This window comes from Serinus canaria, chromosome 5 (genome assembly GCF_022539315.1).
Source record: "Serinus canaria isolate serCan28SL12 chromosome 5, serCan2020, whole genome shotgun sequence".
In the NCBI taxonomy this organism is placed as follows: domain Eukaryota; kingdom Metazoa; phylum Chordata; class Aves; order Passeriformes; family Fringillidae; genus Serinus; species Serinus canaria.
The window spans coordinates 24,892,112-24,915,368 of NC_066319.1; the positions used below are offsets into that span (position 1 = coordinate 24,892,112).

General features: G+C 37.8%; 1 protein-coding gene across 3 annotated transcripts in view; it reads right to left on the minus strand.

The window, feature by feature from the left end:
* Positions 1-23,257, minus strand: part of INO80 (INO80 complex ATPase subunit) — a 63,766-nt gene that overhangs the window by 23,478 nt on the left and 17,031 nt on the right. For all 3 annotated transcript variants that reach the window (XM_050974990.1, XM_030240207.2, XM_050974989.1), the window contains 17 exons: positions 22,882-23,085; positions 21,409-21,604; positions 21,151-21,218; positions 20,622-20,831; positions 19,960-20,040; positions 18,723-18,818; positions 16,120-16,179; positions 15,387-15,529; positions 14,240-14,324; positions 13,634-13,751; positions 13,163-13,248; positions 12,020-12,187; positions 11,432-11,565; positions 10,592-10,659; positions 9,438-9,531; positions 8,325-8,502; positions 2,820-2,960 (listed from right to left, as the gene is read on the minus strand). In XM_050974990.1, coding sequence (XP_050830947.1) covers positions 2,820-2,960; positions 8,325-8,502; positions 9,438-9,531; positions 10,592-10,659; positions 11,432-11,565; positions 12,020-12,187; positions 13,163-13,248; positions 13,634-13,751; positions 14,240-14,324; positions 15,387-15,529; positions 16,120-16,179; positions 18,723-18,818; positions 19,960-20,040; positions 20,622-20,831; positions 21,151-21,218; positions 21,409-21,604; positions 22,882-23,085 — 2,130 coding nt within the window. The remainder of the gene's footprint in view (positions 1-2,819; positions 2,961-8,324; positions 8,503-9,437; positions 9,532-10,591; positions 10,660-11,431; positions 11,566-12,019; positions 12,188-13,162; positions 13,249-13,633; positions 13,752-14,239; positions 14,325-15,386; positions 15,530-16,119; positions 16,180-18,722; positions 18,819-19,959; positions 20,041-20,621; positions 20,832-21,150; positions 21,219-21,408; positions 21,605-22,881; positions 23,086-23,257) is intronic.

Below are 23,257 nucleotides of genomic sequence, written 5' to 3' on the forward strand. Positions count from 1 at the left end.
TTCTGTTTACAAGGGCCAAACAACTGTTTAAACAGATTATTGAGCACAGTTATAACACTTAAAAACCAAAACAAACAACAAAAAAGCATACACAATCTTTGCACTAATGGTAAAGCCATTGTTTTTCAAGATGCCAAGAGATATTTTAATACCTGTCTATGGGTCTTACACATAACCACACAAAACACTGCAAAGTGGAACAGGGTGTGTTAAGACTTTGGACACATTTCTTCTACCTAAAAGGTACTCTTAGAGTTGCTGCTATCCTGTGCTGCCACCTGCAGTCAAAGCAGATGTTTGACCTTTGCAAAAAAGGGCAAAACCTCTTTCAAAATACAAAAAAATTAAAAATGCAAACAAGTTCTGTCACCTGAACACTGCTATAAACCACAAATGATGGTACAGACTTAGGTTGTTTAAGAGAAACTATTCACCATCACATTTCAGTTCACATTTCTACACTGGACAGACTGGAACAAATACTCTTCAAGCACAGGCAACTTGCCATACTGATTTCCAGGACCTAGATCTTCCGCCCCTAGAACAGGCAGGCATTACACACAAAACAGAGCAGACTAACCTCTGACACATTAACATACCCTGTCTTCTGAAAAGAATACACAGACTTGTACACCAGGATTTTTACAAGACAAATGAAGTCAGAAGATTCTACAAGCCATGTTTCAGTAACACCTTGACCTAAGGAAGAACTGGAAGGAGACAATCTTGACACAAGCTCTGTGTACCTCAGTGCTATTTCTACACTAACAAGAACTACTCTTCCTACAAAACCTGTGCAAAACTGATTGACCTCTGTGGACCTAAGACTATCTTTACCATCAGTTCTTTTTTTTTTTAGAATGCAGGCACATATTTATAGGATAGAGTCCTGTATCTTTTGCATGCCCTTACAAGTGAAAACAAGACTTTTCTGAAATGGACAAAAAAAAAGTCTTTCATTCAAGTTTGTTCACTCTCTTTATTTTGTCATGGTACATTTTTTCAAATTGTTCTCCCCACAGGTTTGGTTTTGTGGCTTTACTAATAAGAAAAGGTAGAGCAGTCTTCAGTATTAAATCCTCCTCTGTCAACACATTATTGTCAGACTGATTGATTGTAAGAGTCATGGTTCAGAAATACATCAAAAATACAGTGATAGGGATGTATGAATGCATTTCCATCCTAAATTAAACAAGTTAGCTTAGCAAAGGCAATTGTAAAATGCTTCCTGCATTTATCTTCATGCTAAGTTAACCTCCCAGACAGTGTAAGATGACCAAAATGGCTTCACACAATATCCCAGTCTGTAAGAAATCTACTGAAATTAAACCAAACAGTATTATTCAAAATTTATTTAATTAGCTTCTTAATGACAATGCAAGATCCATCCTCCAAGTTACATTTTTTTGATTGAGACCTGTCTGCACTCACGAAAACTGCCTGCATAGAAAGAAGACTTACTCCCTCCCCCAGCTGCTACAAAAACATACACTCCTATTCCTATAATTTCCTCCATTAACTTCCCAAATTCATCACAGGTCAAACAACAAGAGAAGGCTATAGCTTCTGGGAACATATGTGCTCTTTCAGGTCTTCTACATTCCTGCTAAAAGTTTTTAACAAGCATAAAATTAAATTTTTGTGCTCCTAGAAACAAAAAGCCATGTCTACACTTAATCATTTTTATTCACCAGCCAAGCTAAAACAAATAACTTTTTTTCACTAGAATAAATGTCAGATACGATTTCTTTTTGCCTTTCCCTTCATTTGTAGCCTTCTAAGTCCCTCTGCACCCTTTCTGCTGCAGGGGAGCAACTCAACATACTCTTCATCCATGATGCAAATTTGGGTACAAAGAGGAATAAATCAAAGGAATCTGAAGGCGAAGTGGTTTTCACAATATACTCTAAGAATAACCTCTTGCTCTCCAGCGAGGCAGTACATTTTAACAGGGAGGTGACACATGACTTTGAGCAATTCAGCTGGATTTCCAGCCCTTGAGCTGCTGACACAGGTAAATTCAGCTTGAGCAGTAGCAGATAGGTAATGAGCTTGCCATCCACCCTTCTCGAAATGCAAAAGTATAATTGCACATCATTTTATGAGGCCTACAGCAATAACTTCAACAGTGACTAAAGAATATATCATGTGAATGGTCTGGTAATAAAATTGCATTTTTGTCCAGTTTTGTCAAGATCCAGCAACATCGAATGCAATAGCCAGAGACCTAATGAAGGTCTCTTGTGTCAGCCAGGAAACTTCAACTGAATTAGTTTCAAAATTCATTTAATAGATGACTGAGAACCCCATGCAGTAGCACTAAACATCCAAAGGACCTAGAAATGCCAACTTGAATAATCCTTACATACAGCAATTTGGTGATTCCTCTCTGGAGTGTAAGAGAGAAAACAAACACCTTTTGCAAAAAAGCATCGCTTCCCAGCTCTCTTTTGTCATCTGAGTCGACCAAACAACCGCCTCATTCTGTGGTGATGACACCTAAATCTCCCCCTTGGGTTATCAATTAATAATTTACTTTAATATCTCTTCTATAATTGCTTTAGGTATTAGGACAGAAAGTGAAATCTTCGATCTCAATCTGTTGGGTGCATCTTACAACTTTCCTTTTCCCCTCAGTACACATTACAGTCACTTCCCCTATGAAAAACCACTATTGAATACCATAGCAAAAGGATATCCTCACAACAGTTTTACCCAACCAAAAGAAAGTCATATATCATTGTGTTCCAAAGACACAATCCTACTAAGGTTTAAAACACAATAGAAAATACATAATTTACAACTTAACTTGGACTTACCCGTGGACTGGCTATGCTCAGGAAGGACGGCAGCTCAGTCACCTGGCAGCATCGTACACATGAGGTAGCTGATCTCCTTCTATATATGACATGGTCTGAATAGCCAGTAACTGCTTTACAGTGGCTGCTGAACACAAGGTTCTGAAAACAAAATTAAATTAAAAAATTAATGTCTATGAAGAAACACTCCTCTCAAATCTTTTATCCAACCATGAGGAGGACAGACAAAGCACATTCTGTGTGTATTTCTCTTTGAATAAGGAAAACCCTACAGAGAATACATCTTCTGCAGAGAATATGTGAAGAATCTTTCTGTAATTATCGGAACATTCAAGTCCAGAAATGTTGCAATCAGAACAGATCATATCAACGCTTGTCTTGATGCTCAGTTGGAGCCAGAAACAAGTTTTTCTGCCTTGAACCTTTTGACCTTAGCTTTTCTAATGAAGGCAGTACAAGAATATTCTAGTAGGTCTGACGCTCAGGGTGTTTTCTAGCTGCTCATTTATCTATTCTGAGTTAAATTTTGCAGAGAGAAAAAAAATTAAGAATTGAAATAAGGCTAGATTGGTATCTTTAGACTTGCATCTTTTCCAACCTTTTCCTTCTCTTCTCTGCAAAAGGGCTCTAAATTTTATCCTGAAGATTTTAGAAGCGCTAGCAGGGTTATACACATGTTTAAAACCTGGAATTTGCCAAAATGTCCTTTTGATACAGAAAAATATGCTGACTCAGAAGTGGGGATACTCAGATGACAGCACAGTTTAAAGTAAGGAAAGCTCTTTGAAGATGGTCAGCTCTACACAGAAAAATAACAAAAAATGAAATTTTCTCTATTTGCATCAGTTATAGTTCCTTTTTTCTTGTAAATATCTGCATCAAACAATGAAATAAATGCTTATAGACTAAGCCATTTCTGCCACTTAGCTTTTATTGACTCTTCTACATTCATAAAGATCAATAGTTCTATATTATATTTGTTTCCTATTGGATGCAGAGCATTATTCTGCACACAATAGGAAACTAGCAATAATTTTAGAAGCAGTAAGAGGTACACCTCTCACTGCCATAGGACCACAGGATGTGCCTTCCTGGCAATTCCAGCACTTAAGTTCAATTAAGTAAAAGGTAAACAGGATCTCAAGTTTTGGTATTTTTCTGCTCCAGTTCCTAATGCACCAAAATTAATGGCATGCTACTTTTCCTTTACAGAGCCTCCCAATTTTATGAAATCCCAGCATTTGAAGTCATGAACATCCAGATACATGATAGAAGCAGACACCCTGTATAGCATGTCATTCACTGGATATATGCATTTCTATGTAGGTCAGAAAATGCTAGAAAACACCCACAGCAGGAGTCTATTATGGATCATGCATTCTGGGCCCTTTTCCATTCACTGGGCAAGATGCAGATGGCAAGCATGTATCATTAGGAACCTGCTGACAAGAGAGGAAAACAGTCTGACTGTACACACATGCCAGCATTACCTGCACTCAACCCTAGCCCCTTAAGCATGTCTTTTGCCTGCTGTCAGCAAGACTCATGGGCTGGAGTTGGCAAAAATAAAGTTCGTACTCTGACCGAACATTTTTTCCTCTATATATGAAAGCCGAGAGCTGAAAGCTGACAACAGTCTTTCAACGACACTCAGCAGAGCTAAAAAGTACAGGTCAAAGCTTGGCCCACACTGGATAATGTGAAGTGATCCCAAAAACAGGTTCTTACTCAGCTGACAATTCTTAATCAGTAATGCTGGCTTAAGCAACAACTGCTTCACATGTTTTCTCCAGTCCTCACAGAGCCCATCCTTGTTGGCCTAGCTGTCTGTATTCATTAAGATGCTGATCAAGATGAAAACAAACCCTTGCCCCTCAGCTCCAAGAGAGTTTTGTGACATGCTTCACCACCTGGTAAAATTGGCCATGTGCTGAAAAAATAGTGTAGGACTCACAGGGCTGGGAACACATGCCTGTGGACAATGGATATGAATGCTGGCTTACTCATCTGAGAACAGAGACAGTGACAACAGAGCACCAACACTGCTGCTAAAAAGGGCAACAAGTCCTTTGCCATTATACATTTGTGCCACTTCCTGTGCTAATTTTGTCTCCTCTCCAGAAGCCTCTTGGGCTACACATCAAACAAAAAAATTCAACAGCCATGAAAATACAAGTTTTTCTGCAGTTGGCTCATACAAGGATGTGGGGTATGCCTGCATCAGCAGACCCAGGGTTCCACAGCTGAGAGTAAAGAAAGGACGGCAAAAGTCAGAGGGGGAAGAGTGAACAACTGCTTTAGCTCAAAGCCTCTCTCTTCTCCAGCCCTGGACCCCACACTGGGAGTACAGCTGATTTTATGAAGAAGAATCACCATTGCAGGCAGTCACAAAAACTTTCCAGTAAGTCTTACGACAGCAAGCATTGACATACTGATTGTGGCCCCGGTCAATAGCGGGGTTTGGTAATTATTTCCTCGAAAGTCAGAATATGTGAAATGGATAGAGAGGAAGTTAACAAACTGTAATTCCAGACCTATGCAAGTTTGTTACTTAATTCTCTTATGGAAAACAATATCAAAGACCAATTTAAGATGATTTTAAGGCAATTGAAGTACCTAGGAAGAAACAAATAAATCTTCAAGAAGGTACCCAAAAGAAGAGAAAAATATTTGTACCTGGGCACTAATCTGCTTTGAGTGCTAGATTCCCATGTACAAACTATGAGCAGGTCACGTAAGAAATATCACTCTGAATTCTGACATATGCAGCTGGTAAGTATTCATGAATGGAGCACTAGATGTAACAGAGACAGTGGAAACACATCAGCTTCCCATCAACCACATACATGGAAAAGACTGGGTAAAGTTACAGGACTGAACATAGCCACAGCTCTGAAATGGCTCACATACTTTAGTACAACAAAGCCAAAAACCAGAGAGGAAGATTGTTAGAAGCCATGAATGTACAACTATGCACTCCAAAATAAGTTGAAAGAGGGTCTCCTATACTGCAAATAGAGCTGCACATAAATATGGGTGATTGCTACCAACATCTTAAGCCCATTAACACTCCTAAATTTTTAATAGAAATAAAATTACAAAAGGAAAGGAGGGAAGGGTTCATGTAAATAGAGCAGATTTTATATTCATTTAATTCAATGCATACAAATGAATGCATATCATGTGGAGGTGTTGAGCAGGGGCAATGAAGAGACCTCACACTCTGCAAGCAATGTCTGTATTTACATGATTAAACATATTTTTAGACAGATGCTACTTCAATTTCAGAAATATCCATTAAAAATAAATGTGTCTTTTTCTACTGACTTATTTTCATACTTTGTCTCTTACATCGGAAATGCTGATCTGAGCAGTTAAAAAAAGCCTTTCGAGATTTTTACATTTCCTTTTTCCTCTTTTCTCACCCTTCTCATTCCTTACACGTGACTATGTTATGAAGCCCAAGAGGAAGCCTTGGGAACTGTTATATTGAAAGCTTCTCCAGTTTGGGCTAAGGAAAAAGTTAATTTCACTCACAATAATGTGCAGTGCTAAATGAAAGGCATGTAAAGGGCAGCTTGATTTTCAACTCTCCTTTAGGTTTTGCACTCTCCAACCGCCCTTTTTTTTTTTTTTTTTTTTTTTTTGTTTAAGGTGTTCTAAACATAAGCTCTGCAAACAAAATTCTGTAAATATAGCTTATTTTAAAGTGACTTCGGGTAGTAATTTATCTAACAGGAAGGCTAGAAAACAACTTAAAAGTATCTATCATTACTGCAGGGCTATTCTTCCTTTAGATTCACTGGAGTTGCAATACAAATGCACTGTATTGTACACACTGATGAACTCCGCTCCTCAGTTGGCTTTTTTCTATATTGAACTTATTAGTTGCAACAGTCATTAGTTACACACAGTCAACAGCCCTGGGAACCCCTCGGACACAAGTACTGACATCCTCAAAGAACAGAAATTATCTGGAGAAACCAAAGTAATGTTAAAATCTTCCTAGACTGTTGTATAGGTGGGTCTGTAGCCCATTCTATTAATTTAATAGTTAATACTAAAACCTACACATGCATATTCCCCATCTTACATTTAAAATCTATAATCTTAATCCACCTTCTGTCCTTCAGAAAATCTAATGATTTTCTTTTTGATATTAATACACACCAAACCAAGGGCTATGTAAGGACTCAGATCATCTTTCTACATATGTTAAAATGAATGCTACCTTCTCTAAGTGCACACAACTTCTGATATCCTCTTCTTTATTGCTACACTTACAACAACACACAAATTCTCCTCAATTCTTCTTTGCATGAAGAGGACAGAGCTACACTACAGTCTCAGAGAGAAGCACTGTAATCACTACAGAAAGAGCTGACTGTTATCTTAAAAAAACTAACTGAAAGCAAATTCATATAGCATAGAGATGTTATCAAGCTAGACATGGAAACACGGACTACTGAAATACCAGCACAGCCAGAGTTAACAGGCACACATTCACTTGGCTGGCTCTTTGTTTGATAACTAGGAGGACTCATTTTGTTGGCTTTGCTGTTAACGCTGCAAAACATGACACCAAGTCCAAGGTTGGTTTCCTACTGCTTATGCGTCTTCAATTTCAACTTCCTCTACACAATATTCAATTGAATTCTGGCTATCTCCTTTCCCCTTCCAGACTCATGAGCAGAAGCAATATTCCCTTGAGAAATCTGGCACTATCTCACTGTTTCAGAAAAGATTTTTTTTTTCTGCATATCTGCTAACTGCCCTAGATGTTTTCCTGACTCCATGCTAGCACTTCTGGGAACTTATTTCCCAGTGAACTGAATCAATGGAGCCTTAATCTAGCTCAGGAAATCAACTGCAATTTAGTCATAAAACGGCAAAATCTTCACACATATCCTAGGCCAAAGATTAACAAAAATGATCTTGCAATACACAGTAATTTGAATACATCTGGATCTACCAGACAGTAGCAGAAGCAAATTTCAGAGTAGAAATACAGCACTGAAGATGCTTGTTCATCAAATATAAAACACTGTCAGGCTGGTCTCTGTTTTTCCCAACTGCAGCAACAACGTATTGAACTGGACAAGAAAAGAGTCGTTTCAGCCAGAAAATGAGCATTTTGCGTGTAAAAGACATTATGAAACTCCTAAGCTTACATACAGACTCTATCCCTGACAAATATCATGAGCCTAGTTCTGTTGCTCCTGTATCTACTTTTGGTGCTCCAATAATATTTTGAAGTCTTCTAAGTCAAATGATTTATTCATTATAGCAAGTTTTGAAATGTAATCCCACATGTGAAGGAGATAGGGGTTAAACTATTTTTCTGTTCAGCACTCTAAATTCTCTTAACTGTATCTAAAAAAGCAGACAGTATCATCATCCCATTATGAAGTTTGTTTTCCCTGTTTTATAAGGACAGAATGGTTTTCACCATTTCTCACTCATAAGGATTTGCTACTGTCTCCAGATTACAGAAATTTTGCTTACCTGCAGCAAAGTGCAGCTGTGCAAGTTAGGGAAAGACAGTGGGAAATTTACATCAAGCAAGAAATCCCTGTTCCTCAGAAAACATGACCCCTGCTCTTTGTCCTCTTCAGTCTCCATCCAGGAGCGCATGTGATGGAGCCTGTAGGATGCTTTCAGAGACAGGAAAAGAGCTAACCATCTGAAAAAAAACACAGGAGATGCATTTATTCACTGCTTTGTGAAAGAAAGGCTTGAATATATGTACAATATATATTTGACTGTATTTGAAAGAAATGGGGTTTTTTCAGAGTATCAGGCTCATAGCGTCCTGCCTTAAAGAAAATAATTTCATAACAACATGTGTAATGAATGCAGAATTTATCATAAATACCACTGAGAGACATCAAGAGAAATCTGAATTGTGTTACTGAAGTGCAGTCAAGAAACAGTCATACAAAATAACAGAACGAAAAAATAGTATTGCACTTAAAAAGCCTAAAGTGGAACATTTTGATTTAATAATAGAGACTTACATCTAGTCTAAAATTTCTTACAGTCCCTATTAACTTGACTCAGAGTCCTTTCAGACTACACTATAACTTAAAAGATCACCTCTCCTTTCAAGATAATACATTTGATACTATAAATCCACAGTTCAAAGCCTATGCCACAGAATTACATTCCATATTAAAAACAAGACGTGGAAAGTATGGCTCAGGGCTGAAGAACAACTACCACAGCACAAGCTATTCCACGTGTGTTTAAAACAGACACTCAAGTGCAACTGGTAAGAACTGCACTGAACTGGCCTTCCAAAGTCTGGATTTTGTGCTTGATAACACCAGCAACCTGCAGCATGACCCTAAGCAAACTCTCCTTTTGCCCTTTAACTATCCTGTGTATTTACCATGCCCAATCTTGGTAACACATGGTTTCTTGTGACTGGGCATAAAACTACATTGCATAATGATGCCCTATATCTGGAGGACACTCTAGAAGCTGTTCCAGTATTAGATAATGATAGAGAAATGATAATATTAGGAGGCACAGAAAACACAGGTTTAGAGAGGAATGACTGACATCATCTGTACTTTTCCTGTAATTACTAAAAGAGAAAAAAACAGTTGTCCTCACCTGGCTAAATGTCCCTGATTCATAAGGTTTGCCATTTCTGCTGGAGAGACATCAATAAACCGGAGGAAAGAAAAACAGCTTTCTTCATTGATGCCTAGGTCACAGAAATACTGAAGTTAGGCCAGCACATTTCACAGACCCTCATAGCTGAAAATTAAATTTACTTCATCAATTGAGGATACACATTCTATGGCACATGACAAATCTAGGTGAGCAAACAGGAGATCCTAATTACACCTAGATGTTTTAGAAATACTGAAAATTAAATCTGAATCTCTGTTGCCAGACTCCATACTCCAGTTCATTTTCTAGCGTGGGCAAGAGAAGGGCTCTTATCAAAAAAGAGAAATATATTCTAGGCCCAAGTGGAGTGGACATTTGTTTCACATTTTAAGAATCAACAGGCAGAGTGCATATTTGCAAATTTGAACAAATATCTTCCAGACAGCTGACCAGAACATGCATACCTCAGGATGCCTGTCTCACATCCTCCCTCTCACCCAGGAAGTCAAATGGGTTAGAAGGAGCTGCAGGTATTGGTAGGGAAAAGCCTTGCAGGCCCACCCATGTGCACTGCATAGCCCCAGTACCAGCTGAAGAGGTCCATGCTAACAGATTTCAGCATAGTAATGCAGCCAGTATCTCTCTTGCTTTATACTTCTGAAGATTTTCCCATCTCAGTAGCTGAATGATCTAATTAGCTCTTGTAGGAAAAATATTCAATCATCTATAATAAATTGTATCTGCCAATATCAGCAGCTTTTCTGGGGTTTCTGCTCATTGATAGATTCTGGGTCACTTGCATCTCGTCTAGTTTCTAGCTGAAAGTAAGTTGGCAGTTTAAGATACAACACAAAATGTACTGAAATGAATCCAAGATTTCTTAGAATTTGAAGCAAGTTAAGACAGACTGAAGTAAGATACCACACTAGGATTAAGCAGTAACTAAATGACAAGTTATCCACAGATTCTTCCAGCTACTTTCCATCATTTCCTTTCTGAGCAAACGAAATGTATGTACAAACACTAACAAAATTCTAGTAAGTTCTCATCATATTATCTCAGAGAACTAATTAATCTAGCCTCTCAGTCCTTCCCCCTGAAGAAGATGGCATATTAAAGTCCAACTTGCTTCCCAAGACTTGAAAACTTACCCTTCCTGTGGAAAAGAGACTGCTGGATGTGGTCTGGTGCAAATGGCGAAAGTAAAACCCGTAACCACCTGAAAATTAAAGAAATAAAATCAAACAACATCAATAAGAAGGCATAAACACATAACATGTTCAATCACACAAAGCAAAAGATACAGAGTAGCTATTCACTTCTTCATTGTAAGTGTTGTAGTGCTCTGAATATCTGGAATTGGACAGCAGTAGAAGCAAAGTGCCATCAGTCTACATGCACCGCTGTTAATTTGACATTGAGACACACCACTGCTGTGTTGGAACTGCAGTGTATGTTCTAGAAAAGCTGACCTTGTCTTCATACGTGTCCCTCAGCACTTCTTGTAACTGAATGCAGACAAAATTAATCAAGAACTGGCATGGTTGGAGAAAATAGCAAACTGCACTTGGGCAGATTCTCCTCATCCAAAATGAGCATTAAAAGCTGTCAAGCCACTAGCAGCTCACATTATACCATGTTGCAATAGACAGATATTGACAGCTTCCTTGCATGAGAAAACTCACTGAAGGGAAATCAGGTGGGGCTTTTTTGTTGCTTTAAGGATCTTTTAAAGCTTAATTCTACTACACATCATCAGCAACAACTCTAAACTCCTTTTCCTGGCTTTCTTACTCAATCAAAGGGATATTCTGTGATTAGGATTTCACCAAGAAAGAGCACCTATATCAGATGTTTAACTAAAGGAAACGGACTGCTCAGCCAACATCATTTAAGTACACCAGGTAAGGGAGCTAATTAGTATTTATAAAAATAAGTGTAAGTAATAATACTAAATATGCTAAACTGGATAGGAAGTGGAATAGGCTTGCCTGTCCCGTGAGTGGTTAAAGACCCTGATCTGTCCATGACGGTAGAGGAACTTGGAAATCTGGTATGGCTTTAGGGAGATGTGAAATGGAGACCAAGTTTCTTGTCGCTCAAACAGCTCTGGGTGATTGCACACCTGTAAGACAGAGAGCGTGTCAAAAGCTGGGAGGAATTAAGTTAGTCCAATGCAGCATCTATATCCCAAATTAACCATGACCAATGATCACTGAAACTTGAGTATTGCTTAATATTGCATGGTTATTTTAGCGATCTGCTCCAATTTGAATATGGCATCATACCTTTTGCTATTCATATAACTGCCATTGCATCTTCTTCCCAAGTGAATGGCTTCCTTCAACCAAACCAACCTTTGTAACCAAACCAGTTAGCAGATGCATGCATCATAGGGCTAAAGCTCTTCTTCACCCACCATCAATGCTACACTGCATCTGAAACACAACTGAATTGCATGCAAACTTCCTTGCCTATGCCAGATTTTTTTCAATATGGTGTTTTCTAGAAGTTGTATCTTAGTGTTGTGCTAGTCAGTGATCATACTTTTCAAAAATTATTATTTAAAATAGCCTTACCTTCCTAAACTGCATGACTAGATTCATGAGACTACTTGTGGTGGTCTGTGCTTGCTGAGTAGTGCCCATTGATGACTGCAAGAGGTCATCAATAGAGATTTTGTTTTTCAGAGCTTGGTACAAGAGCTTCTGTCGACTTGTCTGCTGGCAGTACATAAGAATTTCAATCTGCAAAATGATAATGAAGACTTAGCCATTACTCTCTCTAAAAAGAAGGATGATAACATCAGTGTACAGAAAGCTGAAACACATTTTGAGGAAAACATAACTTTCTCAAAAAATACATTTATAGGCAGTTACATTCAGATCTGCATTTCAGGATCTAACCTGTAAAGGACATAACTGACAGATGTGTTTTGGAAGGCTTGTGTAATGATGTAGGAGACAGACCTTTAAAAGTACATGAACACAACTGAGCAAACAGATGGATTCTTAAGAAGCTGACATCACACCTGCAGCTGATCAGTTTAAAATCTGACTTCAATTCTACCATGCTACAGCTCCCCACTTAGAGCCGTGCTAAGGAGGCTTAGGACCCACGGCAGCGATGGCTGCATCGCACAACAACAGCGTCTGTAGGAAGTCCACTGAAATTAATAAGCACATCAGAACAAACCAGATGTCTCTCGGCCAGTGTCTCAACCTGGGGACTGCTGACCACAAGATCATCTATTACTGCTAACATCCATGTGAAATTAAGAGACTGGCAAGAGAAAAGAGCATGATGCTGCCACTATGTATTTCTCTGTACAGGCAAGCAAAAAAAAAAAAAATTCCTAAATCCATGTCAAATCCTTCACAAAGGCAACTGGAAATGTTTATCACCCAGTAATTGATAAATCAATTGCCTTCACTGCCATTAGGGATACTTCTGTCAACTTAACCAGGACTGAAGATATTTCATTTTTAACTGGTAATAAAATGCTTTCCCAAGAAAAATGTTTGTTAATTAGAAGTTCTTCAGTCATATTCACATCTAATGACATAGCTGGGATGTGGTGCAAGAAGGTGAAGGTCGAAGAGAAGTCTACAGTCATATTTCAGGTATGCAGACTGACAAACAAGTTTGCAAAAACCAGATCAGAGAACAGAGCTATGACAATAGAGCTGTAATACCCATTCCAGAGAAACACTTTTTCTCACCTTATCTGACAGTTCATTTTCCACATCCTTCTTGATTCTTCTCAACATGAAAGGCTTCAGGATCATGTGCAAGCGGGATAACTGGTCTGAATTAAGGGAAGGGGAAAGAAAGAACAATTAATTAATCAAAAAGGAAAATTATATGGTATTTTATGACAAATTAAGTCACTAACTGCTCAGTCATTCCCCCCCATGTGAGTTCTTACAGCATAGAGTTGATATTTCTCTGTTGATTTTTCTTTTTTAAATGAGTGCTGTACCATGCTGTTTTTCTATTCATTACACATGCTATACTACAGTCAGAAACAGAAACTTCAACATAAACTATCAATAGCAATCCAGTAATGTTCCAAGCTCATTATGCATCCTCTGCTTTAGATGCCACATCTTATAGAAAATTTAGCCATTATTAGTTAAAAAAGGCAACAGATGCTTAATATAAAAATTATAGCAGTTACACACTGCACTCACTCTCATCAATAGCAGATTTGTTCTCTGCATGACTCTCTATGTCCTTAGAAAACCACTCATTGAACTCTTCATGGGAATCAAACAGTGTTGGCATGATAAAATGCAGCAGGGCCCACAGCTAAAAGGAGAGGAGAAAACACCAGATTAGCAAATGGACGAGGTAATTGGGGATCTCAAAATCTTGCAGCTCTTTATAAGCAAAATCCCTTCACTAGATCATGAGACATGGCAAAATTAAGCAAAACCCCAGCTGCATTCTCTTCCTGCCTCTCCCCACAATGTCAAAGATATCAACTTATCAGAACCACATTAGAAAGCAGTGACAAACACAGTCTAATTACTTCAGCCAATAAAAGGAAAAGTCACTAGAATTATATTTCATCCTGTAATCTAAGTATTACTTCAAATATCTTTAGTGTTATTTAAATGTGTGGCAGGTTTCCATATTTTTCCCTCCCAGGGCTGATCCCATGTTTGTCTGCCAGTGGTTTGCTACAAGCATGATCCCACAACCACACAAATACAACAGATTTCCCAACTGTTTACATATATCTGGTATGTATTATTGTTAAAAAGAAAAATCCACTCTTTTGAGCTCCCAAATACCTCAGCCATTGTGTTCTGGATTGGGGTACCAGTCAACAACAATCTGTTTCGACACTGGAACTGTAGTAGGATCTTCCAACGAACACTGATGAATAAAAGCAAGAAAAATAATTTCTAGAGAAAACTGTAGAATGATATCAAACATAAGGTATTTTAATGCAAACTGTTTCCAGTGAGTTTCCCAAATGATTTGGAAGTCACTGCACAAAACTATTACAGCTGCTCTCCAGTCTTTCAAAAGACAATTACAGGAAAAAATAGCCTTTTTCCAAATTAAAAATTAAAGAGTGTAATTTATTTTCTTTTTCTAAGTATCTTTTTTACTCATTTTTAAAACAAATGCTTACTAATTAAGTCTCATGATCAGAATCAATAACTTTCAAAAAAATACAGGTACTTTGAATCAGAATGTCATGTACTTTTCACACTTTACAAGAGGAAGCGTATAGGCTACTGTGGCAGGAGTGCTGTGCTATACATTAAAATCCTCTCTGAGGGGTGGTTTCCCTAGAATGCTGAAAAGACAAACTTTGGTCAGAATCAGCCTGCGTCTAAAGCAGTCCTCAACTTACTGTGTACAGTGGCAACTTGGACAAAGGTTATGGGAAAGCAATTACAGAAATAAAGATGGACAAATCCACTACTTGAAAACAAACAAAATTTTCTGGCATGGAATCTCATAACACAGATTGGGCTTTACTGCAGCCAACAGCACTCATGGGGTTCTGACCTTCATTCATGCCTGGAAGTGCCACTGAATAAGGAATCAAAATAATGCATTTAATGGAGCCAATATAAGCAATATAAGCTAAAGACTACTCACCAGGCAGAATTCTGTGGGCAGTCAGGAGGGAAAGTGAACAGCATTTCACCCTGTTTTCTTTAACTGTCCTGTGCTTCATACAAGGCTCTGCTCCAAAGCTACCTTTTAATTACATTTTACATATTTGGAAAATCTAAATGCAAAAACCCAATGGACCTATCCAATGTCAGAGAGTTATATAGATATTTAACCAGGTTAGATACTTAAGGGGTCTTATGTGTGTCAATTTTAACTTCTATCAATTTATGTTCTCTTGATGCTTTCTTGATACTCCTCCAAGAGGCTGATCCACAGAAAATATTATGTTTCCAGTTAGTTTATTACCTGGAGCTACTCTTGAGCGCTTGTGCTTCATCCAGCACCATATACTGCCACTTCACTCGCTGGAAATACTTCACATCCTGCACTACCAGCTGGTAACTGGTAATTACCACATGGAAAGGAGCATCCTGAGTATACAATGTCTTCTACAACCGAAAAAGGAGAAACAAATGTCCACATAATGTATACATTGTCAGGAGTTCACTGTAATTTCAGACTTCTGTTTTCCAATCTTCTCATTACTACTGCATTTTCCCCAGCTGACTCGTAAAATTAATTATATCACAGTTACTCAACTAATGGACCTGGACTTCAGCAATTGAACAATTTCAGACAGTACTTAACATGCAAGACAAGACCTGGGTACCGAACCCTACAAAACTCTTTATTGTTAAATAAGGAACAGTCTTGGCAGAACTGCAGGGATCCTGCACTAGGGCATCCTGAGCTACGTTACTCAAACAGAATAAACAGTCCTTGACACTAAAACTTCCTGCTTTATTTACAGAGCTCTAGTTCTTCATCTGAACCCCACACCACATTGAATTGCCCTGTACGGTATTGCTCTTCACCACAAGAGAAGTCTTGCACCTCATGATCTTAATGAAAATGCTACTACAGGAATTAAGAAACTCTGCATCCACACATTAGTTTAGTTTGGTGACGTGTAGCAACAGTTTCTGGTTTACTCTGCACAGAGAAAGACAGTCAAAATACATGTTCATGCTAGTATTACCTGACTCCAGAACTTTCTGATCACCTTTCTATCATGAGGATTTCCCCAATAAGGTAGCACCTGAAACAGTAAAAAAATTAGAAAGACATTATTTTCAAAAAATGACACCAGCTCTGGAATTTATAGTCTGTAGTCTACAAAATTACATACGTCTTTCTCCAAAACAACAAAAAGGGAAATTATCTTTTTACCATCGAGAAAAATCAGAAAGCATTTAAAAATACTTTGAAAAAGAGCATTTCAAGAAAAGGCATCAAGAAACTTGGCCCGATCAAGCTATGCCGAGACTCTAAAAATGCCCATTAGCATTTAGCAAAAACCTTCTAGTCAGGTTTTTCTAGAAATTAAAAATTATACTTTGCTTATGGCAGAACAAGGTCTATACTCAACTGCTATAATTAAAGCTAGAGGACTAGAGGCTTGTTGCCTGTTTAACAATCTCCATGGTCCTGTTGGTTTTCTATTTCAGAACTGACCCCAGAAACCTGAGATGAAGTTAAAATGTCTGGCATGGATATATTTAATATAAGAATTTTAAAAAGCACTACTGCCAGAGAAAGCTGTTAAACTATCTACAGTTCAAAACTGCATGGGTCCTATTACTCAGACCTTTGCACAGCACTGACTCCTGCGGCTGGTTAGTAACACTGTACTGCCATCTCCTGCCTGGTGGAAAGACTCACAGTCAGCTAAGACTGGGAGGTTTGGGAGGGAGGAAGAATGCTGCTTTCTGAGGTGGTGAAAAGTCTTACAACTTCAACTGACAGGTTCCAAAGGCCTTTAATTGAATACTCTTCCTACTGTTCTGTTTGTAAAACAACCAGACTGATTGAAAAGTGATTTGTCTTTTAGTTTACATATTCTGCCACGGACATAAATTCACTGTGATTTACTACAAGCAGAACTGACTGCACACTTCTCTATGATTAGAGGAAGAAACAAAACTGGTTGAAAAAAAGATTAATTGAAGTTGTAAACATGTGACAGTAAGTTTAGAAAACTTCTTTTTAGAATACATTTTGTTCTATGGCTGAGGTAAACATCAGCATGCAATAAGATCAGCGTGCCAGAGAACAGCTATACAGTGATATAAACAGTTTGGTGTTTAATTCAAAAAAGAGAAAACTATCTTTTCACATGCATCCTGACTGCATTTTTCAAACATTTGCTGTATTTCATTCCTGAGAAGGAGAAAGCATACGCTGCTTGCCTATTCTATACAATGAACTTAACAAAGGAAGTGAGAGAAAGCAGACAGAATGGCCAACAGCTCTCAAGTTTTTTAATCAAAAGCCCCTATTAATGTGGGCTATGAAAAGACATGAATGGATTATATTTAGGTTGTGTTGGCTTTTTTTTCTTTTGAATACCTCCTCAATAACGCAAGTGCTTGAATTTCTTCATTAGTTGCTTTAAAGGCTCAGTAATGCCAATTTATTCCAAATTACAAGTCACTTGAATAATCCACTATTGAACTGTGCTCTAGCAAAACTTCTCCTCATATAGATACCTCAAACTAAATAACACCACAACCTATGTACAGTCTCCAGGATCTCCAAAGCAAGCTATTTGGTAAAAGCTAAGTCCTTCAATTTTTGCCCTGCCCCAGATCAAAAATCAAGTATCACTTTTAGTAATACATTCAAAGTTTTTCCTCACACTTTTAAAAGTAGCCAAGACATTCAAACAATTGGCTTGATGTTACTGGTATACTGGTTACTCACAACTAAGTGTCTTCTACTGTTTTCTGTAAATAGGAAAATCTGATGTTTCAAAAAAAAAAAACAATCAAGACTTCTTTATATCAAAGGTTATTATATTAACAACCCAAATACTTAAATTATGATCTGTTCCTCTTTGCAGATGTAACTGCAAGCTTCTGACACTTCTGTCTATCCTGAATTCTGAAATTACAGCATTGTTTTAGCAGTACACATTTCTTTTCCAATTTTCCTTTGCAACACTCCAATGTTTGCCACTGGGGGACAGGTAAGCAGCTTGTTTTTCAGTAACTGATAGTTCCTTGCTTTCTAATTTACTATTTACTATTTCTATTCACTGTTTTCACATTCACAATATAGCTGAAAAACTCAATTTGTTTTCTTTTAATCTTTTTGTTCTTATCTATTTGTGCTTCACTTCTCTGCTTTTCCTTGATTATTAACTGTATGTCCATAGTTCTCATATTTTTCTATAATAACTGCATTTTGCTTCCCTCTGTTCAGCGTTTGCTCACACACAATCTTCATCTGACTCAAATTCATATGAATGATTGAAAACACAACTCTAACCCCAAAGATGTTACATAAAACTTGGTATGTAATTCTTGGTTCTGCTGCCAGGCCCACATATTAAAAATTATGCTTCCACATGCTGACCTGCTACAGTTCCTTATGGAGAAGGTGCCTTTAAGTCAGTGCAAAATGAAAACCATGTGATTAAAGTCAGAATATTTTTAAGCCCTAAATAACGAAACACTTCAGAAAAAAAACAGAATGATGAAAAAATATTCAGTACGCACCCAGATGTGATACAGAACTCAGGAGAACAAAATGGCTTGCTCTTAAGGAAACAGAAAGAAATTTCTTGAACATGCTTATTACCTTAAATTTAGGTACAAATCTGGCAAACTCCTGGTGCCAGTTGTTCAGAGTAGAGGCAGGTGAAATTATTAAAAAAGGTCCCCAGATGTTCTCTCTCTGGAAAACACACATAAAAACATAAATTAAAAAAATAATTGAAGGGAGGTGATAAAGAGATGGTTTGATATGACTTTAAATCTAATAAATAACAGTGACTACATGAGAGGGAACTGTACACAAAATAGAGAAACTCTCCCAGCACAGCAGGGTGATACAAAAATCAAACAGAGCGGATCTAATGTTTAACCAAAACTTATCTCCTAACAGCAAAGTTCTTCCCAGAACAAACTCCTTTGTTTCTCAGAGTAGCCACCTGCATGTTACTAACAGCCCCCGTCATTTTGATAAGAACTTCAGGTCACATTGAAAAACTTTGCTCTGCCACATCACAAATTACAGTGCTCTCTGGTGAAAACTGAGTTGATCCATTAAAATATTAGTAGTTACAAGCTGGCCCCTCCTAAGGGAGAGGCAGAAGAATAAAGCCCTGTGTACCTTTGAAAAACCTCAAGGTGCAGCGCCACAGGAAGACAAGCTTATCTCGTTACTCTTTCCATACAGATGAGCTCAAGAATCTTCAGCTCTGCACACCTTTGCAGTATTTTGGCCAACAGTAGCAGTAACATAAAGAAATGCACACAATTGTCACTTGGCCACTAGTGCAGCTAATTTTGCTTCTAGTATCACTTCATTGATATCTCCTTTTTAGGTCAAGTGACTGGATTGCAAGGAAGACCTTTATTTTTTTAAATAAATGTATCTATTTCTGCATTAAAAAGTAAGCTCCTGTCACTAATTCTGTTTTGTTTGTCTGCCCTGGTACAGAAGAATCACTATGCTTCCCAAAAAAACCCATTGGAATATGGAAATGAATGCTAATTGCCATGAAGCTCAGAATCTGAGCACTTTGATCTGTGAAACCCAATGAACCATCAAGTGTGCAACTTGTTCTCTCCTGAGGCTTTTACATTCAGTGCAAGTGAGAAGATTTTACTCTGTGAATAAATAAAAACTCTATATAAATAAAAACTGACATACATACATATTTATAATTATTTCAGTGGCTCCATGTGGAAACAATGTATAAAATACCCTTTAAGACATTTAAGCTTTATAACCCAAAATTCATTTCCAACATGGAAAAAGTATGCATCTTCTATCAAGCATACTACCCAGGAACAAGGTATAACCCACCTACCTCAGCCAGATGTGCAAGGAGAGCAATACTTTGTACTGTTTTACCCAGACCCATTTCATCTGCCAGGATTCCATTGATGCCCTGCAAAAGATCCATAAATGAACACCTTTGCTTTACTACTTTTTAAATTACAAAGAACTGGCAGAACAGTTGCTACTGAATTGAGGGGGAACAGCCCCACTGTAACTCTGAAACTTTATTAAGTCTTGCATCTGCTCCTGAGAAGTAATTGATCTCAACTGTATTTCATTCACCTCTCAGTCTAATTTTGCCCCTAAGCCTCTCGGCACTTCATGATCCCATTGTGACCAGGGCACACTCACAAGGACAAGACTGCCTGCAGTTTATCTGCTGACCCAAGCCTGAAACAGTATGCAATAAAGCAGGAAAAGTCTCTTCTATGTATGAGTTAAGTGATAAACAGTTGTATAAACCACATAAAGAATACTGAACTCAAAGCCCCATTCAAAGCTGTTATGTCCTAAGTAATCAAGAACACTGGTACATGGCCTACCTAGTACTTTTCTTTCTTCCAATATGTTAAAGATCAAGTATACACAGTCTACTTTTAAAAACAGTAGATTTTTTTTTTGGCCAACTTTATTCTAATGACTTATAATAATCCCAGAAGTTATAAAAATTTGCAAGATGTACTAATATACCTGCTCATATAGGTTGGCCAGCCAATTCATGCCTTTCAGCTGATAACCTTTCAGTTTTCCATTGAAAATGGTAGGCTGTGGAATATCTTCTCCTGCTCGGATAGATGGGTTTGCTAAACTGTAGCTCTCTCCAAACCCAGTCCCGGATTTGTTAGCAGCCCGTAAAGCAGCTGCCCGGCTCTCCTTTGCATCTTCATCAAATGATCTGGTCTGAACAGGAAGAGGAAGGTAATGTGTAAGACGGTGAACACATTAACTTATTAAGAAACTGCAGTGTAAAGGGCTTTACAATTCACATTAAGACATGATACTCGCCAGAAACGAAGAGAAAATGAGTCTGTTCCTATAGCCCGAATCCTTATACTCTGGTTTTCTACTTGTTTAACATAGAATGTGTATATGGAATTAAATTCAAACCTGGCCCCTGCATTAACCTATTTGACTTGGCTGCTATGAAAGATCCTGGTACTGTGGCCTCTGCCAATTACTCTGCTCGCTCTTCTACTTCATGGATCCAAAAAATACATACCCGGGCTTGATGAATCTGGTAAGCATCCTCAGCATTCTTCAGAGCTTGGGCCTTGTAATAGTTGCTATCTGAAAATACCATACCCATATTAGAGCTGTGTATACATAACCACCCAAACACACAGATAAATTAAATATTTGCAGCAGTCCTTCTTGAAGAGAAGGATGTCGTGCTTGAAATTGTTAAGTTTGCACGATAACACACAGAGTACAGTAAATTTCAAAAGAGTGCAAGTAAAAGACTGTAGATTAAACTTACCATAATCTTCTTGGGTGATGTTGACCACTACTCCTCCACCAATATCAATCTGCCTTTGGGTAGAGCTGTCTTCCAGTTTGCGCAGGATTTCCTCCTGTATCCCATCATGTCCAATATCTCGTTTACGACTCATAAAATGGGCATATAATTCAGTTTGTGTGATCAGGAAGTTCAGTTTTCGCTGCTGTCTCTTAGCCTAAGAGAAGAGTATTTACCAAAAACAAAAGAAGGGGAAAAAGAGACAGGACAAGAGCTCAATGTTAAAAATATAATTAAACAAAAAAATTCATCTAATAATGTATCAACAACTAATCTCTCTAGATTACGTTAAGCACATCACTTTGCGAAGTGCTACATTATTAGTTGCACACAAGAACACTAATCAACTCCACAAATAACTATACTAAAATATAAAAATGTTGTAAATGAAAAGTTTTTTTAAACTCAGTAATCATAGCAAAAACACCATAATCTCTTACAAGAAAGTTTCAAAGTTTTTTTACACTGAAAAATTAAAATATCAACAAAAAATAGCACAACTTTAGTGGTCTATAAAGGAACTCAGCAGTTAAGAAATGCTCTCATGGCAACCTCACTCCCACATTCTGTTACTTATTAGTAGAGGGGATTATGTACATGTGAGTACATCAATAGGTAAAACAGTTGAGATACTCTCATTCCTCAGCATTCAGCAAGGCATTGCAGAAGCTCTGCTCACCCTTAGACTTTGGCAAAAAATGCAACAGTTAAAATTTGTCTATTTATCTAAGTCAGCAGAAAACTTTGCCAAATGTTAATGAATTTGCACAAATGAGAGGAACACAATAAACACAAGCATAATTTAAGCATTATAATGCCTTATATTTAGTTTTAAGATTCAGCCTTTCCCCATATAAGGTATACATATCTAAAATAACAACCACAGTTTCACTAGAGAGCTTTTACAAGCAAAATCTCTTGAATTCAATCCCTTTTACTCTGTAATAGAGTTTCAGAAGTTGTCAATTGCCCTACAAAAAAGCAAGCACAGAAAAATTCTGTGTCTCATACATAAATGACAGAATCATCTTACAGCAGCAGGGGAAAAAATGAAAGAACAGGACAAAAAAATTCAATGTCAATGTAAAAGTGTCTTCCCTTCTGGATCCAGAAAGATGTACACATCATTACAAAATGTTGGCCCTTACCAACACTGAGCTGTGTCTGTCTGTGAGACATGCACAGCTTCTCTGATTCCTTCCTCAATTTCACTCAATTAGAAAGAATTTATGCAATTTGAAGAGGTTTTTTAATCACCTCTTGCTAACATTAGAATAATTATGTAAATAAAAAATAAGACAGCAGAAGAAATATGTGGACTAGCACCAAAACAGAACAAATCACTGAATTTCATGGCTTGGATTTAGACACTCATATTCCACTTCTGTGTTTCCTCAGCATACTAAGTATCAGCAATCTGTGATTTTGCTGTACCTCTCTCATCTCCTCATCTAGCTTGCGTTGCTCCAGAGCCTCCTTCTCAGCTCGTTTCCGATGCTCTTTTTCCACCTTTTCATACTTTTTCCAATAGAGAAGCATCTCCTTGGTGAGACGACGTGCTCGTGGTAGAGTTTCCTTACAGTTTTTCTGGGCTTGGATAGCAGCTCTACGGACCTCCCTCATGCACTGGTGGGCCAGCTACAAGGAAATAAGATTTGGGAACAGTGGTAAAATGGGCAGATTGTAAAGAAAGCCAGCAATAAATAGTATCAGATTTAATTATAACCAAGTCTGATACTTCAAAAGAGAAGTACTCTACTTTACTCAGCAGCAATGCTTCTGAAATGGCATGAGAGAATGCTATCTGCCA